This window comes from Phocoena sinus, chromosome X (assembly GCF_008692025.1).
Source record: "Phocoena sinus isolate mPhoSin1 chromosome X, mPhoSin1.pri, whole genome shotgun sequence".
NCBI classification, from domain to species: domain Eukaryota; kingdom Metazoa; phylum Chordata; class Mammalia; order Artiodactyla; family Phocoenidae; genus Phocoena; species Phocoena sinus.
Genome location: NC_045784.1, coordinates 27,523,714 through 27,543,090, shown reverse-complemented (window position 1 = coordinate 27,543,090; position 19,377 = coordinate 27,523,714). Strand labels below are relative to the sequence as shown.

The following is a 19,377-nucleotide window of genomic DNA, read 5'->3' as shown; positions in this document are numbered from 1 at the left end:
AAGAGGAGGCATTGCCCAAAACAAACAAACAACAAAACAAAACAAAACCCAGGGCTAAATGGCCCATTCTAAGGGTTTTTGCTTAGATGGTTTGAAACTGGCATTTAGGGGCGGGGGCAAGGGGAAGGTCACCCTTGATAGCAAGAGAAGCTATCTGAGACCTATACGTAGGTCAGCAGATAATGGTACCTACAAGGATGATCTCAATCCATTGCCACCATACCTGTCTTTTGACCTCAGCAACTTCCTGCCATTCCAAACTGACCTATTTATTTTTTTCTAGAATGATCAAAATGTAATTTTAGCTGGGTTTTACTTCCAGTTGTTTTAGCTCTTTAGAGACGCTTGCCTGATTTTTAATTCTTCCCTTCTTTATCGCCGGACAAAAGGAGAGGGAATATAACACTAGGATAACAGAATGGTTTGTAGTAAACATGAAAGATCGAAACAGAATGAGAATGTGAATCCCCATATCTTGTCTTCAGTGCTGTCAGTTGGCATAGCCGAGTGGTTTTAAAAGAGCCAGAATGATGGACCTTGCGTCTTTGGAGGTGGGAAGAACCTTGAGAATTTCCAGCCTTTAAGCACAGGAGAATCTATGGTATTTTGAAAGAGGAGAGCATTATCTAGCTTCCCTTGGTAATTCACACTAGTGCTTTAACAACTTTCATTATCAGGAAATGCTTCCGTATGAGTTACAGCCTAAATTCTTCTTGTTCTGTCCTCAGTGGAGAAATCGAACAGCCGGTCACAGGCCTCTATGGCAGAGCCGTTCACATAATTGAAAACTGTTATTAAATCGCCCCTTCAGCCACTCTGTCTTGCACAGCCTCGTGTTTTTTGGGTGTTTTTTAATGACTAAATAATCCCAATTCCCTTAAACTGTTCTCCTAGGTCTTTCAAACCCTTTAATTATTGCTCTGCCTTTCTGCCAAGCCTTCCCTAAGTTCTGGGTCAACTATAGCCACCAGAACTAGACACCATTTTCTAAGAAGGCTTTGAACAGTACTTAGGGTAATGTGATCATTTCTTCACACTATACTTGCTATGCCTTTATTATACATCACAGACATGGTCTTTTTTTTTCCCCCTTTATTTTGGACACCTACATTTGTTGCTGACTCATGGTCAGATTTTTTTCTGTCTTCCGGAATGAATAGAAGCTTTCTGTTAATATTATGCTTTCTGTATTAAGCCTGAATTCTTTCTTTGTAGCATGTCTTTGAATCTATCATTAAACAAACTATCATTTAAACCTAAGTCAGGGAAATAGATATAGGTCCAGATTAGGCAACAATAAACCCTGTGTTTTAAATTGGAATGAATTAGCAATGCTTTTCAATTTGCTGCCTTTCGTTGATGGTTTTTGTCCTAGCTCGAAAGGGTTGTTTTGATAAATTTAGTTTCTAGACCAGTGGAGCGAGAGATTGTTATAGGACATATTGTAGCCGAAACTTGCTGTTGTTTTGACACAGTCTCTCATTGTATCTTTGTTTACAAGATGGAGAAACACATTCAGTAGAGACTAAATAATAATATAACTGGAAAGAGTCACAGTCCAGCAACCAGAGAGGGCTGGATTCTGGATTTGTGTTGACCAAAGGTGCAGTCTGTAGAGTGCGGCCCATGTGTGACCTTGGCCTGTCTGATATTCACTAGTGACTTTTTGGTGAAGACAGAACACATATTTTAAAATGTAAAACTTACACAGAGTTGGGAAGAATGGCTAATTCATTGGCTGTAAGAGTCAGGATTCTTAAAGATATAGATGAGATTATACAGTGGGCTAAAGATATAGATGAGATTATACAGTGGGCTAAAACTAACAGGAAAGTCCTTGACAGAAGTGGAAGGAAACAAATCCCAAATGAACAAGTACAAAATGGAGGAATCACTGAAAACAGCCAACTGCATTTCTTATCATGCCCAATAGTACATGAGTAGCTTCTGTTCACAAGCCTTATAACTTAAAACAAATGATAAATGTCCTGGGATCACTGAATAATTAGTGTGGGAAACTCTGAGGTCAAATAAGGTTTAACGTGTTTCTTTACTGACAACCATCTCAGCTTTTAGTATGTTAACGTGCATTAAGAATTTTAAGAGACAGATATAATGTGCAATGTGTCCTTAATTAATCTGACCTTCTCTTCATGAAACGGTTTGCTGGATCATTGATCTGCTGGACACACTGGGAAACACTGACCCAGAGATTTTAGTTGAGTAGAAACCCTGTGTGAACCGATAGTACAGAACAAAAGAAGGTCATCCAGTTATACTGTGCAGAGAAATGGAGGTACCATTCACAGCAGATCATACTTGGAAAATAGTTTTCTAAAGGACAATGGCAAGCCAAGCCACGTCATATGAGGAAGAAATCAAAGGAATAGGGATGAAGAAGCATGGACAGACATGACAGCTCTGGTAAAATATTTAAAGGGATTTGTGAAGGCTGAGAACTTCTGGGTTTCTGGTCAAACATATAGTAATAACGACGATAACAACAGCAAACACTGACATGGCTATTGTTATGTGCCAGACACTGTTCCAGGTGCCTTTCATTTAAAGCTTAAAGCAACCCTACGAGGTAGGTGCTATTAATAGTTCCATTTCGTGGCAGAGGAAAATTAATACACAGAAAGATAAAGTTATTTACCCAAGGTGACACAGTCAGTGGCAAAGCTGGGACTTGAACGCTTGTGGTTGGACTCTGGAGCCTCTGCTCCTATTGGCTATGCTGGTGGATTTCAGCTCAGTGTGATGAAGCACTTTTGACAGGGGTACCTGTACACAAACGTTCAGGGTCATCCATTTGCTCCCTCACACGGGTGGTATTTATATAGCGGCTATAAGAACACACTGACATTGGGTAAGTTTGAACTCGGTGACCGCTGAAAGTCTTACAGCTCTGTGGTGCCATTCCAAAAGTATGAATTCACTTCCATGGTCCCTTTTATCTTCAGATTCTGTAATTCTTTTTTAATTTTTAAGAAAATTTTCACAAAGTACCTCTGTGATGGCACTCTACACAGAGAGAAGTACTCAACAAAAGCTTTTGATCAGTAGCTTGAGTTGACACCATTTTGCAGCTAGGAAATTCAAGGTTAAACAGCTCATTATAATGGTGTTAAATTTATAATCAGGGGTAACGAGTGGAGTACTACTGAAGTAGTGTTACAAGCCAAATGACCTGTCGGTCCAGATCCTACTATTCGGTTGGCCAAAGAGTTCATTTGCGCTTTTTGTCTGAAGTGTGAATAGATTCCTTACTAGCAGACCACATTCCAAGAGAAGCAACGTGGGTTTGCCATTCACATACTCATTACTTGTATGATACTAAATATCCCATCACGTATTCAGTGTAAATTGGTCTCAGAATAGGTAGTGCCCTTTGGTTGGCTCTTGGCAAAAGCAAATGAAAATTGTCTCTGGAGAAGGCACTTTCATTCTAGGGCTCAAAGTATCTCCAGGAAATATTTTTAAGCTTATTATAGTTCATAGTAAAGAGAATTAAGCCCACAAGAAACTACAGTGAGAACCAGCAGAAATAACAGACCCCGGAAGCAGACCCGCAATAATTTCATATCTTGGAATCATTAGAAAGAGAGGATTTTTTAAAAACTATGTATATACTCAAAAAAATAAGAAACAACATTGAAAAATATCTTTAGGGAACTACAGACTGTAGAAGTGATCTTAAAAAATGACCAAATAGGGCTCCCCCGGGCAGCTGACGTGAACCTGGTCTCCTCAGGACCCTCTGGGGCTTTGGCTTCTGGAACACATGGGGTTGAGTCCATGCTGACAGCCCAGGGGCTTCAGGACAACACGGGGTCGAGTCCATGCTAATGGGAGCCAAGTCTCCTCAGGACTTGCTGGGGCTTTGGCTTTGGGACATTGTGGGGTCCAGTTCACGCTGGCAGGAGCCCCTTCTCCTCAAGACTTGCCAGGAGGTGGTGTGGCTGAAGGAAAAGGTAATCCACAGGACCCAAGACATGGTACCTACTAATATACTCTTCCCACGGTGCCTCTTAATACCATGTGGACTACTACAAGGGAAATAAGTATCACAACTTTAGCTGAACTTGGTCTGGCCGTATGGCTGACAGGGTCTTGGTGCTCCGGCCAGGTGTCAGGCCTGTGCCTCTGAGGTGGGGGAGCTGAGTTCAGGACATTGGTCCACCAGAGACCTCCTGGCTCCATGTAATATCAAACGGTGAAAATCTCCCAGAGATCTCCATCTCAATGCTAAGACCCACCTCCACTCAACGACCAGCAAGCTACAGTGCTGGACAACCCATGCCAAACAACTAGTAAGACAGAAACAACCCCAGCCATTAGCAGATAGGCTGCCTAAAATCGTAATAAGGTCACAGGCACCCCAAAACACACCACGGGGCGCGGTCCTGCCCACCAGAAAGACAAGATCCAGCCTCATCCACCAGAACACAGGCACCAGTCCCCTCCACCAGGGAGCCTACACAAGCCACTGAACCAACCTTAGCCACTGGGGGCAGACACCAAAAAGAAAAGGAACTACGAACCTGCAACCTGTGAAAAGGAGACCCCAAACACAGTAAGTTAAGCAAAATGAGAAGACAGAGAAATACACAGCAGATGAAGGAGCAAGGTAAAAACCCACCAGACCAAACAAATGAGGAGGAAATTGGCAGTCTACCTGAAAAAGAATTCAGAGTAATGAGAGGAAGGATGACCCAAAATCTTGGAAATAGAATGGAGAAAATACAAGAAACCTTTAACAAGGACCTAGAAGAACGAAAGAGCAAACAAACAATGATGAACAACGCAATACATGAAATTAAAAACTCTCTAGAAGGGATCAGTAGCAGAATAACTGAGGCAGAAGAACGGATAAGTGACCTGGAAGATAAAATAGTGGAAATAACTGCCGCAGAGCAGAATAAAGAAAAAAGAATGAAAAGAATTGAGGACAGTCTCAGAGACCACGGGGACAACATTAAATGCACCAACATTCGAATTATAGGGGTCCCAGAAGAAGAAGAGAAAAAGAAGGGGACTGAGAAAATATTTGAAGAGTTTATAGTTGAAAACTTCCCCAATATGGGAAAAGAAATAGTCAATCAAATCCAGTAAGTACAGAGTCCCATAGGGGATAAATCCAAGGAGAAACACGCCAAGACACATATTAAACAAACTATCAAAAATTAAATGCAAAGAAAAAATATTAAAAGCAGCAAGAGAAAAGCAGCAAATAACATACGTGGGAATCCCGATAAGGTTAACAGCTGATCTTTCAACAGAAACTCTGCAAGCCAGAAGGGAGTGGCAAGACATGTTTAAAGTGATGAAAGGGAAGAAGCTACAACCAGGATTAGTCTACCCAGCAAGGATCCCATTCGATCCCATTCAGATTCAACGGAGAAATTGAAACCTTTACAGACAAGCAAAAGCTAAGAGAATTCCGCACCACCAAACCAGCTATACAACAAACACTAAAGGAACTTCTCTAGGCAGGAAACACAAGAGAAGGAAACGACCTACAATGACAAACCCCAAACAATTAAGAAAATGGTAATAGGAACATACATATTGATAATTACCTTAAATGTAAATGCTCCAACCAAAAGACATAGACTGGCTGAATGGATACAAAAACAAGACCCGTATATATGCTGTCTACACGAGACCCACGTCAGACTTAGGGACACATACAGACTGAAAGTGAGGGGATGGAAAAGATATTCCATGCAAATGGAAACCAGAAGAAAGCTGGAGTAGCAATTCTCATATCAGACAAAATAGACTTTAAAATGAAGACTATTACAAGACACAAAGAAGGACACTACACAATGATCAAGGCATCAATCCAAGAAGAAGATAACAATTGTAAATATTTATGCATCCAACATAGGAGCACCTCAATACATAAGGCAAATGTTAACAGCCATAAAAGGGGCAATCGACAGTAATGCAATCACAGTAGGGGACTTTAACACCCCACTTACACCCATGGACAGATCATCCAAAATGAAAATAAATAAGGAAACACAAGCTTTAAATGATACATTAAACAAGATGGACTTAATTGATATTTATAGGACATTCCATCCAAAAACAACAGAATACACATTCTTCCCAAGTGCTCATGAAACATTCTCCAGGACAGATCATATCTTGGGTCACAAATGAAGCCTTGGTAAACTTAAGAAAATTGAAATCGTATCACGCATCTTTTCCAACCACAATGCTGTGAGACTAGATATCAATTGCAGGAAAAAATCTGTAGAAACTACAAAAACATGGAGGCTAAACAATACACTACTAAATAACCAAGAGATGACTGAAGAAATCAAAGAGGAAATCAAAAAATACCTAGAAACAAATGACAATGAAAACACGACAACCCAAAACCTATGGGATGCAGCAAAAGCAGTTCTAAGAGGAAAGTTTGTAGCAATACATTCCTACCTCAAGAAACAAGAAACATCTCAAATAAACAATCTAACCGGGGCTTCCCTGGTGGCACAGTGGTTGAGATTCTGCCTGCCGATGCACGGGACACGGTTTCGTGCCCCGGTCCGGGAAGATCCCACATGCCGGGGAGCGGCTGGGCCCGTGAGCCACGGCCCTGAGCCTGCGCGTCCGGAACCTGTGCTCCGCAACGGGAGAGGCCACAACAGTGAGAGACCTGTGTACCACACAAAAAAAACAATCTAACCTTACACCTAAAGCAGTTACAGAAAGGAGAACCAAAAAGCCCCAGAGTTAACAGAAGGAAATAAATCATAAAGATCAGATCAGAAATAAATGAAAAAGAAATGAAGGAAACAGTAGCAAAGATCAATAAAACTAAAAGCTGGTTCTTTGAGAAGATAAACAAAACCGATAAACCATTTGCCAGACTCATCAAAATAAAAAAGAAGACTCAAATCAATAGAATTAGAAATGAAAAAGAAGTAACAACTGACACTGCAGAAATACAAAGGATCATCAGAGATTACTACAAGCAACTCTATGCCAATAAAATGGACAACCTGGAAGAAATGGACAAATTCTTAGCAAAGCACAACATTCCGAGACTGAACCAGGAAGAAATAGAAAATATAAACAGACCAGTCACAAGCACTGAAATTGAGACTGTGATTAAAAATCTTCCAACGAACAAAAGTCCAAGACTAGATGGCTTCACAGGCGAATTCTATCAAACATTTAGAAAAGAGCTAACACCTATCCTTCTCAAGCTCTTACAAAATATAGCAGAGGGAGGAATACTCCTGAACTCATTCTATGAGGCCACCATCACCCTGATACCAAAACCAGACAAAGATGTCACAAAGAAAACTACAGGCCAATATCACTGATGAACATAGATGCAAAAATCCTCAACAAAATACTAGCAACCTGAATCCGACAGCACATCAAAAGGATCATACACCATAATCCGATGGGGTTTATCCCAGTAATGCAAGGATTCTTCAGTATACACAAATCAGTCTATCTGATCCACCACATTAACAAATTGAAGGAGAAAAACCATATGGTCATCTCAGTAGATACAGAAAAACTTTCGACAAAATCCAGCACCCCTTTATGATAAAAACCCTCCAGAAAGTAGGCACAGAGGGAACTTGCCTCAACGTAATAAAGGTCATATATGACCAACCCACAGCCAGCATCATTCTCAATGGTGAAAAACTGAAAGCATTTCCTCTGAGGTCAGGAACAAGACAAGGTTGCCCACTCTCACCACTCTTATTCAACATAGCTTTGGAAGTCCTAGCTACGGCATTCAGAGAAGAAAAAGAAATAAAAGGAATCCAAATCAGAAAAGAAGAAGTAAAGCTGTCACTGTTTGCAGATGACATGATACTATACATAGAGAATCCTAAAGATGCTACCAGAAAACTACTAGTGCTAATCAATTAATTTGGTAAAGTAACAGCATACAAAATTAATGCACTAATGATGAAAAATCTGAAACAGAAATTAAGGAAACACTCCCAGTTACCTTTGCAACAAAAAGAATAAAATACCTAGGAATAAACCTACTTGAGGAGACAAAAGACCTGTATGCTGAAAACCATAAGACACTGATGAAAGAAATTAAAGATGATACAAACAGATGGAGAGATATACCATGTTCCTGGATTGCAAGAGTCAACATTATGGAAATGACTCTACTACCTAAAGCAATCTACAGATTCAGTGCAATCCCTATCAAACCACCAATGGCATTTTTCACAGAACTAGAACAAAAAATTTCACAATTTGTATGGAAACACAGAAGACCGCGGATAGCCAAAGCAATCTTTAGAACGAAAAACGGAGTTGGAGGAATCAGGCTCCTGGACTTCAGACTATACTACAAAGCTACAGTAATCAAGACACTATGGTACTGGCACAAAAACAGAAATATAGATCAATGGAACAGGGTAGAAAGCCCAGAGGTAAACCCATGCAGATATGGTCACCTTATTTTTGATAAAGGAGGCAAGACTATACAATGGAGAAAAGACAGCCTCTTCAATAAGTGGTGCTGGGGAAAACTGGACAGCTACATGTAAAAGAATGAAATCAGAACACTCCCTAACACCATACCCCAAAATAAACTCAAATTGGATTAAAGACCTAAATATAAGGCCAGACACTATCAAACTCTTAGAGGAAAACATAGGCAGAACACTCTATGACATAAATCACAGCAAGATCCTTTGTGACCCAGCTCCTAGAGAAATGGAAATAAAAACAAAGATAAACAAATGGGACCTAACGAAACTTAAAAGCTTTTGCACAGCAAAGGAGCATAAACAAGAAGAAAAGGCAACCCTCAGAATGGGAGAAAATATTTGTGAATGAAGCAACTGACAAAGGATTAACCTCCAAAATTTATAAGCAGCTCGTGCAGCTCAATAACAAAAAAACAACCCAATCCAAAAATGGGCAGAAGACCTAAATAGACATTTCTCCAAAGAAGACATACAGATTGCCAACAAACACATGAAAGGATGCTCAACATCACTAATCATTAGAGAAATGCAAATCAAAACTAAAATCAGGTATCACCTCACACCAGTCAGAATGGCCATCATCAAAAAATCTACAAACAATAAATGCTGGAGAGGGTGTGGAGAAAAGGGAACCCTCTTGCACTGTTGGTGGGAATGTAAATTGATACAGCCACTATGGCGAACAGTATGGAGGTTCCTTAAAAAACTAAAAATAGAACTACCATACGACCCAGCCATCCCACTACTGGGCATATACCCTGAGAAAACCATAGTTCAAGAAGAGTCATGTACCAAAATGTTCATTGCAGCTCTATTTACAATAGCCAGAAGATGGAAACAACCTGAGTGTCCATCATCGGATGAATGGATAAAGAAGATGTGGCACATATGTTCAATGGAATATTACTCAGCCATAAAAAGAAACGAAATTGAGTTATTTGTAGTGAGGTAGATGGACCTAGAGTCTGTCATACAGAGTGAAGCCAGAAAGAGAAAAACAAATATCGCATGCTAACACATATATATGGAATCAAAAAAAATGGTTCTGAAGAACCTAGGGGCAGGACAGGAATAAAGACACAGATGTAGAGAATGGAGTTGAGGACACAGGGAGGGGGAAGGGTAAGCTGGGACGAAGTGAAAGAGTGGCATGGACATATATACACTACCAAGTGCAAAATAGATAGCTAGTGGGAAGCAGCTGCATAGCACAGGGAGATCAGCTCGGTGCGCTGTGACCACCTAGAGGGGTGGGATTAGGGAGGGTGGGAGGGAGATGCAAGAGGGAGGAGATATGGGGATATATGTATATGTATAGCTGATTCACTTTGTTATACAGCAAAACTAACACACCATTGTAAAGCAATTATACTCCAATAAAGATGTTTAAAAAATGACCAAATACAACTTATAGATACTAAAAAGTACAATAATCAAAATTTAAAACTTAATGTATGGGCTTACAGTAGACTGGATGCTGCTAAGGAGAGAACTAGATACCCAGGCAGTAGGGCAGAAGGAAGTATTGGGAATGAAGCACAGAAAGACCGAAAATAGAGGAAAACTAAGGAAAGCCTGTTTAGAGAAATGGAGGTTAGATTGAGAAAGTCTACCATTTACCTAATAGGTTTCTGTAAGCAGAGGAGAGAGGGAATGGAGAAGAGGCAGTATTTGTTGAGATCATGACTGAGAAGATTCCAGAGCTGACTAAAGAGCCTAACCCACAGTTTCATGAAGCCCCATGAATCCTAAAACGTATCAATAAAATCCTAGAAGTACAGTACAAGACAGGAAAAGGACAGATGACCTTCAAGGAACCAAGAGCTTCACAGCTGACTTATCAACAGTTAGCAGCAGAGAAAGTGAGATAAAGGTGGAATGATATTTCAGTGTGCTGAAACAAAATCAAAACAAAGAAAACGAAACACAACAAGGAAAACAAAAAAACCCTTTCAATCTAAAAATCTATACCCAGTGAGGATAGCAATCAAGAATGTGCATAGAAAAAGAGACTTTCAGGCAAACAGAATCTGAGAGATTAGCCATCAACAGACACTTAACAAAAGGAAATACTGAAGGATACACTTTGGCAGAACTGATCCCAGATGGGAGAATTGAGATGAAGGACGCAATGAGAAACAAACTCCCCAAAAGTGGTCAATATATGGGTCAATCTAACAGTATAAAAACACGAAACACGGTCTTGTAGGGTTAAAAACAACATATAATTAAAATGTTGACTGTGGTAACATACCAATCAAGTGATGGATAAGTAATATTTTGAATTTTCTAAAATCATTGTACTCGCTGGGAAGAATGGTATTTATTTAACTTAGACTCCGAAAGAGAGAACTAGAGACAGACAGACCGACAGAAAAGCAGCAGGCCACCATGAAAACAGCACTAGACCAGGAGGTTTGGATGCTAGTATCAGCTCTGCTGCCAGGGAGTTAGTTGTCTGGCCTTTGAAAAAGCCACTTCGCTCATCTACATCTCAGCTGTCTTGTCTCTAAAATGAAGCTTTGGGACCAGATGAATTGTAAAGCCTCTTCATTATGATTCTATGAAACACTGAGAAACAGATTCACTAGAAAAAAAGGGAGCGATAGTTCCTTGAGTTGTTTTTTTTTTTTTTTTTTCTTTTTCTCCTTTGAAATTTTATCAACAAATGCTTGCATTTTACTTCTGGCTAACTTTTATGTATCTGTTCCAAAACTGGAGCTAAATATAGTCTCTCCCAGGTGTGTATTTTGCTTTACTTTTTCCGTTTGTTTGTTTTGCTTTGCTTTGCTTTCTTGTCATCTAGTAGCCAAACAGGGTAATAGCAGTTTCCCAAAGCTTTAGGGGTAGGTGACTTGTGTAGATGCTGGGGGGACATTTGCAGAAACAGCCTGTGAAGAGTTGGCCTCACTGTGCCACTATTGATCTTTCTTTCTTTCTTTAACGCGTTACCTGAGCTGACATTTGCCTCCTTTACCTTCTTACCTTCTCTCCTTGCATTCTTCGGCCTCCTGTCTTTGCAGGCTAATAATAAGCCTGAGATTGAAGCGGCCCTCTTCCTAGACTGGATGAGACTGGAACCCCAGTCCATGGTATGGCTGCCCGTCCTGCATAGAGTGGCTGCTGCGGAGACCGCGAAGCATCAGGCCAAGTGTAACATCTGCAAGGAGTGTCCAATCATCGGCTTCAGGTATGAGGAACGCCCCCAAATGTCATTTTATTTGATCATTTCTCACCTTTTTATGACTTGATCTTTTATCTCCTCTACCAGTTGCTGTTAGTTTGGTCCTCTGCATAGTGGGAGAGGAGGTGATCAGGCTGGAGCATTGATCACTCCCGTCACTCCCCTGATCACTGGGTTGTCTTAGTGGATCTACCTCATTAGGCAGGCGTCTTTCTCCGCCTTCACTCTTCAGCTCTGCAGAGCCATGTTCTGGGTCGATCGGGACTGACTGCCTGTCTCCACCAAGATATCTGTCCATCAAGTATATACAGATTAACTGTACCTCCTCTTTCCTCGAACCAAAACATTTTGGTCATCTCTTTCTTTTTTTTCCATGGTCTTTTCTGTTTATAGAAACTCTCCAAGAATCAGTTATAAAACTAAGGGATGATTCTATTTTGGGAGACCCGTCATGGCAGCTCACTCTCTTAATCACTTTGCACCACTGTTCTTGCCCTAAGGTAACAAGAATTGTTTCGAGCACCCTAGAACATACTTCTTTATCTGTGAATCTGATTGCGCTCTTTTCATAGTATCCTAATGAACTTCTGAGGGACTGAATATAAAGTGTGCAAGTAAATGAAAGATTCACAAAGCAGCTAAAAAAAAGAAAACGTTCCTTATAAATTGAAAAGTGAAAGTGGTAGGAAACATCGCAGGTTATTATTCTGATATTCTTGAAATGTCCCAGAAAACGATTGATTGGCTCTGAAATCTTCAGTCTTATTGATCTGTTTGGGGAGACAGGATTATTTTTAAATGAATTAATATTATTGAACAACAGTCCCAAATCCAGATTCTGAAATGATGGTGTATTTAAACATGTGGATCAACATCAAGGTTTCCATAGCAACGAATAAGCCGTCAAGTTGTAAACTAGCTATATCATCTATGGCTGTTCAGAATCCACTTATCAGCTAAGTAGACACTCATTTCTGGTTATGCTTAGACTTGTTTCATTACTTTGTTTCCTAATAACTGCTTCGTACCATTTGTGTGCTTTTCACTCACTGTGCTCCTTTACCGTTGGTGTTTGTCCTACCATACTTCATGCTGTTTACAAAGAGGTTTTGCAGAAACCTTCAGAGGTTTCTAAAGCCTAGATAGACAGCATTGAGTAGGCAGTGCTTGCACAGGACACCTTTTTTCCTTCCTGGTTTTGGCAGGTAAGAGTGATGCTGGGGGCTGGGGGGCGGGGGGTGGGGCTCCACTGCATTTCTTACCTATCTTTTCTTAGCTTCCTTCGCTGGTAAGATTTGTATGCTGGGGGAAGTTTTATAAAATGAAAAAGGAGAATGCTTTGGAGGATCAAAGAGAGCATTTTCACATTCACTTCTTTTGCCCTTATGAAAGTAGATTATTTTAGGAATGAGCACTTCTCTTTCCTCCTTTCCCCCACTCTCAGAAGACGGTTGGGATCTAAAAACAGTAGCTTCTTTCCCCACGTTCCCATATGTGACATAAGGAATATGTTTATTTTAATTGGCTAAGATTCTTATCTGAGAAAGCACAAGCCAGGGAGGGTATGAAATGAAGAATACAGTATTCTGAGAATGGGGGGGAAATGTACCATGTAATACTTGCATCTTACCCAAGATGTGTCTTTTCTTGGGGCTTCCATTATCACGTGGAGGTAATGTGATGAGGGATTTCTGAAGAGAGACAGATAAAAGAGATGATCCAAGTGACAATCTGAATATGAGTCATCTCCGTCAATCAGAAAATGTAGTTAAAGCAAGATTTGCTTTAATTGAGAGTTCTTGTTTAATTTTCTTTTGTCTTGTGAAATGCTTTATCTTTATCATTTTTTTTTTTTTTGAAAATAATTCCCTCAGAAAACTTTTGTGCCTTTTTGATGGGTACGGGAGCCCGCAATGCATCAATCTATCCTTTCTGGAGGTTCTTTCAAACTCTAGTATCTGGTCTTCAAAAGCCTGGAAGTTCGCCACTATCTTCCTGCTTAATCTGAAAGAGTTCCTAGTGGAGTTTAAATAAGAGCTGAGTTTTTCTGCCCTCCTTCCGAATGTTTGTAGGGTAATCTTTCTGCCAAAACATTTTGATACTGTAGGAGAAGCACCAGAGAAATCTGGAAGTAGGAAGTTAATCACTTACCTTGTGGGATTAATGAACCCTGCGTTCTGTTTCCAGAATTAAGACAGTGTGGAAGGAGGTTTATTAAAGGGTGTTCTTTGGGAATTTGATCTGAAGAAATACATATATGTTTGTCTTTGTTCTTTACCAGGTACAGGAGTCTAAAGCACTTTAATTATGACATCTGCCAAAGTTGCTTCTTTTCTGGTCGCGTTGCAAAAGGCCACAAAATGCACTATCCCATGGTGGAATATTGCACTCCGGTAAGTTGGATTCCTCCCTGACGGGACTTAGTTCACCTGGAAGAAGTTTCAGTTTTGTACAGTCTTACAGATCATGTGTCACGCTGTGATTTGTAAGTTCCCCAGATGTTGCCCAGCTAAAGAGGCTCCAAACCGTAGACTCCGGGATTTACCTTATCCCTAGTGCGATGCCTGGCACACGTGGACTGTCGTAGACACTCGACACATATTGTTGGGTGAATCAATAGGTTTTTCTTCTGTTTTCGTGGGTTGTAGGGAAGACATTTTCACGTTTATTTTGCACGTCCCTAGCGGCTGTGCGCAGAGGTGTTACGGCCATGGGGCACGTTGGGTGTGGGGTGGGGTAATATAGGTTCCTTAAAATTTGCAATCCACCACTTAAATTAATGTTGCTCACACTTACCAACTAAATGCTAGGTGTTTACCTTTTAAACTACTCTGTGTGAGATAGGTATTATTTTTATCCCCTTTTTATAGTTGAGGACTCTTGAGATCCTAAGGTTAAAAAAGCTTGCCCAAGGTTCTATAATTAAGAGCTGGAGTCGCCTCCTAAGAAGTTGTTGTGGGAAAATGCTCAGTGGCCAATAGGACTTTGAGAAATCACTGGCGAAATGGAAAGGGCCTGGACTTGGTGGACACAGGCCTGGGTGTAAATCTTTTATTCCTTAAACACTAGCTGCTTGCTATTCAAAGTGTGATCTGTGGACCAGCCGCATTGGCATCACCTGGAAGCTTATTAGGAATGCAGAGCCTCAGGGCCCACCTTGGACTTTGTAAATCAAAGCCTGCATTTTAGCAAGGTCTGCTGGTGGTATCCAACACATCAAAGTTTGAGAAGCTCTGCTTTAGAGCTTTTCTCTCTTCCATCTTCGGAGTGATTCTCCCAGTTATTTCATTGTCTTCCTCATTTTGCTTCCTTTTGCAAAGGTACTCATTGATGGAGAATGTACCATGCTGTGAATAGAATGGTATTTAGTGGGTGAAACACTAGAGCAGTGTGGACAAAATCGTTTTAAAACTACTGTAAAGTGTGGCAAAACGGAAGGTCAACTTTCTGACCTCCAGACTTCTATAAATTACCATTCGTTGGGTAGCCCACTAGTTGGTATACTTCATTTATTCATCATCACAACTTACTGAGGTGTTACTGCCCCGATTTTATAGGTGATTGGAGCCTTGGATAGGTAAATAACTCACCCACGTTAACCCCACTAGTAAATGGCAGGTCTGGTTTCAAAACCGTGTTTTCATGTGATTCCAAAGCCTTTGCTCTCAACTCCTACTGCTCTTAATTATAATAAAACAAGTGCTCCGAGGCAGAACACTGGAATTGTGCTTTCTCTTGAGATTATACCCCTTCCCCAAGTCTGATGTCAGCATGATTTCCCTTTCAGACTACATCGGGAGAAGATGTTCGAGACTTTGCCAAGGTACTGAAAAACAAATTTCGAACCAAAAGGTATTTTGCGAAGCATCCCCGAATGGGCTACCTGCCAGTGCAGACGGTCTTAGAGGGGGACAACATGGAAACGTGAGTAGTGGCCAAAGCAAACCAGCCTCTCAGTTGACGTATCTCTGAGCTCCTCTCAGCTGAATACCTTCCTTCACTCCCAAATGCAAACAGTCTCTCCTATTTCTTTCTTTAGATTTACTGTATCTAAAAAGAGAAAAGCAAGCTGATGTTCAGTTGCCATTTTCCATGTAAATTGTCCCATGACGATGACCTTTTCCAAAAGTTAAACTTTACCTCACAGGGAGTAAACCACCACGTTCCGGCTCCTAATTACCTCACGAGGCTTGCAAGAAATATGGGACTGTTTACAAATGAGTGATTCCAAGATTTCATTTTGATTTTCCTCCCTTACAAATCAGTAGGCGTGTGTCTTTTTGTATCCGATTGTGTGGTCGTATCTAGTCACTTTTTTCTCCTTGAAAAAAATACAGTCACAGGAAATTTCTTCACAGTAAGTAGTTATGATTCTCTAGATCAAAATGATGATGTCTTCACCTCTTTTGAACCTTCTCTTCTTTTTTCCATAACTCTGATGGCAATCGCACAACTGGTTTTCTTTTAATTCACTTTTCACCTTTGTCTGGCCATTGCTTTCCATGGTTCATACTTAATTGCACTTCATTTATTTTGACCTTTCAGTAATTTTTGTGTGTGTGTGTGTGTGTGTGTGTGTGTGTGTGTGTGTGTGTGTGTGTGTGGCTGAGTTTGCCTGTGTCTCTCTTCACCACCTCATTTTTTGTTTTGCAGTCCTGTTACTCTGATCAACTTCTGGCCGGTAGATTCTGCGTGAGTACTTCCACTGAAGGGTGCTGCTACCACCAACACATTGGCTTGCTTGATTTTTTAAAATTTTTGTCCTGTTTGTTTTTTTGAAAGACGTTTTAATTTCCCTTCCTTCATTTCAAAAATTTTTCCCTTGATAAGACTTTGAGGGTGCCATCCACCACAGATCAGGAGAATCAGTGAGGTTTTCAGGTCCCCACTTGGTCAAATGTAAACCAGCAGAAATGCTGGCCTGGAGTTCAAATTAACATCAAAGGAATTGTTGGGTTGTTAGTTATGTTCCTGGGAGACACGTTTATATATTCTTTCATTATACGCAGGGAAGAGCCTTCTGATTACATAATAACATTCTGTAGCCATATTTCTAGAGATTTAATGCTTTAGGACCTTCAAAAGGATGATGGTTTACTCTTTAGGGCCTGTTATAAGTGGACTATTTAAAAGCAAAATTTGTTTCATGGTATGATGTTGAGTATGGTTGAATAATTTCAATTAGACACGTGGACTTTTTATCAGGTAATGCCATGCTATTGGATCAATGTTTATATACATGAGTTTCTCAATTTTGACCTAAACTCACTTTGCTCTCTTCTCCAAGCTAAATACCCAGCTCATAAACACACATTTACACTGGAAGGAAAGTGTACTGTAGTCTTTGTTATTATTATTGGTGTGTATTATTAATACTACTAATACTAGATGTCAACAGTTAATTGATTTATCTCAGAGTTTATAATGTCATCAGAAAACTCCTTTTAGAGTCCGTGATTTAAATATCAGCAAACAAAGTGTGCATTGTTTGAAAGTTATATTGTGTGGGGTTTTTATGACAAAATTTTGGTATTTCAAAGTGTACTTTATTAAAATATTTATTTAAAGTCAGACAGCTCTATTATATATAAGAAGGTAATGACCAATTTGGAAGACGGGCTTATATAAGAATTCAGTTTATTTTTATTGGGTCTTTTTTATTCCACCGTGTAATTTAATTTAAAGTAGGTCTTTTTTTTAGAAAAAAAATCCTGTAGTGATAAATGCAAAGTATCAATTGAAGTTGATTTTAGGTCTTTTATGGCCTAAAGGAAGTATAACACTTTCCTTTCTTTTGTAAAGCTGCATTATTGTGCCCTTTAATTTTGAGATATGGTAGCTATACCCGATTTCTTTAATCATCATGCTTAAACAACTTGGGGAGTTATTTAGATTCAGGTATGTTCCTTGCTATTGGTACTTATTTTCCCTATTCCAGGTAGTCTATTTGTTTATAGAAGGTAAAGCCTTTCATAAATTAAAAAAAAAAGTTTAATTGGTATACTGAAATTCTCAGCCTGATTGGATCCTGATAAGCAAATAGAACTTATTCCAACACAAAGTAAATCTAACCAACTGACCAATCCAAAAGAAAAATATGCTAAAGGTTAATGTTTTAAAACACATAGAGGTAGCACAACATAATAAAGAATAACTAACTAGAGGAAGAAGTTCACTGTATACGTAAGCTAATGAGAAAAATTCATGACAGTTTAATATAACTTATCTTAAGTAGAGGGTGTTTGTCTTTCTTAAGTTTTGAAGAACTTTAAAATTAATAACATTGTTTTAAAAAATATCTTCTCTAACAACTGAAACCTAGCCCCACTTAGCCTTTTTATAAAAAAATATGCTAGATTATTCAGAAATAGTGGGAAATTCTAACTCTGAGGAAGAAAACAACCCCAGCAGGCTAAAGTCCCTGTAAAACCGATAATTTTATTAAAGTCTTTACTCATGGGGTGGTAAATAATTTATAAAATGAATCGTAAAGCTATTCTATTCACGCAGAAGAGCCAGGTCCTAAGGTGTTTGATTTTGCGAGAACTCTATCCAATGTTAACAAATCCTGTGACGATGACAGCATTTAATCCATTCAGTATGGATCACAGAATTTGAAAGTTTACTGAGATACAGATCTTTTGTTTTTCCTTAGAAAAAAACCCTTATTTGCCTGCATTTGTCATTTTATTTGAAAGTAAACCTAGCATAAGCCTTCTATATTGTTTGTCCACAAATGAGACAGTCGAACAATATTCTTTGAGCTATTCTGCTTTGAAAACTTATTAATGGAGTTGTCACAAAAGAGAAGAGGGTGGTGGGTGGGATGGAATTGGCCATTAGCAGTAATGGGAAGAGTAGGAATAATCCTTTTGGGGGTATATCATTTTGTATTTAGGAAGGGAGAACAGCATTCTCACCTTCTCTTGGAAAAGCATTTTAGAAGACATTGCATTTAGTTTTGTTTCTGGACTACGTAGTTTTGTACTTTTACTAATTCTTGATTTTTAAATGAATCTTCTCTGACCAGTATTCCCTTTTGGCTCATTTTCTGGTTTAATAAGTACCTCCGTTAGCGTATATCTATATTTTTTAGATTGCTTGGTTATTACGAGTTCTTGAGCTTATGCATGCTGTCTTAGGTGCTGTGTACATCCATAAGAAAAATAACGTGGAAGTATCCTCAAGGCTAAGAATTAAAGCTCTGCATAAGATTTTCTGTTTAAGATTTTATTCAGGTATTTTGCATTTACATGCCTAGCTTTCTCGGTGTAGTTATGCTCCAAGGTCTCATGTGTTCTTCTCTACACTACCAAGGTAGCGACTGTTACAAGGGGAAACACTAATATATTTTCCTCGATGGTGGGCTTTTAGCTTATAAGAAGTATGCAATCGAAAGACTGGTCTGTTCCAGAAGATAGGGCTTATAAACTAAGGAATCCAGGTTCTCAGTTATCTTGACCTGCAGTGAATATTTCAAAACAAACGTTAGCATTTTTTCTAATAATGGGCTGTTCCAGGGTTCTAAGAAATGAGCAGATTATCTCCAAAACTAGAATGAAGATTCACCTGGAAGTCTTTGGATCTGCCTCGTAAATTGGGTAGTCATCCTTTTGTTTCCTCATGACAGTTTAAGCATCTTCGTAATTCATTCCAAATTTGATTATGGTGACACTTGACCTAGACAACTTTGGTTTCATGAAT

At 39.5% G+C, this 19,377-nt stretch overlaps 1 protein-coding gene across 1 annotated transcript in view; it reads left to right on the top strand.

Moving 5' to 3' along the window:
- Positions 1-19,377, top strand: part of DMD (dystrophin) — a 2,099,690-nt gene that overhangs the window by 2,015,741 nt on the left and 64,572 nt on the right. The window contains exons 68-71 of the mRNA XM_032618871.1: positions 11,513-11,679; positions 13,955-14,066; positions 15,461-15,597; positions 16,327-16,365. Coding sequence (XP_032474762.1) covers positions 11,513-11,679; positions 13,955-14,066; positions 15,461-15,597; positions 16,327-16,365 — 455 coding nt within the window. The remainder of the gene's footprint in view (positions 1-11,512; positions 11,680-13,954; positions 14,067-15,460; positions 15,598-16,326; positions 16,366-19,377) is intronic.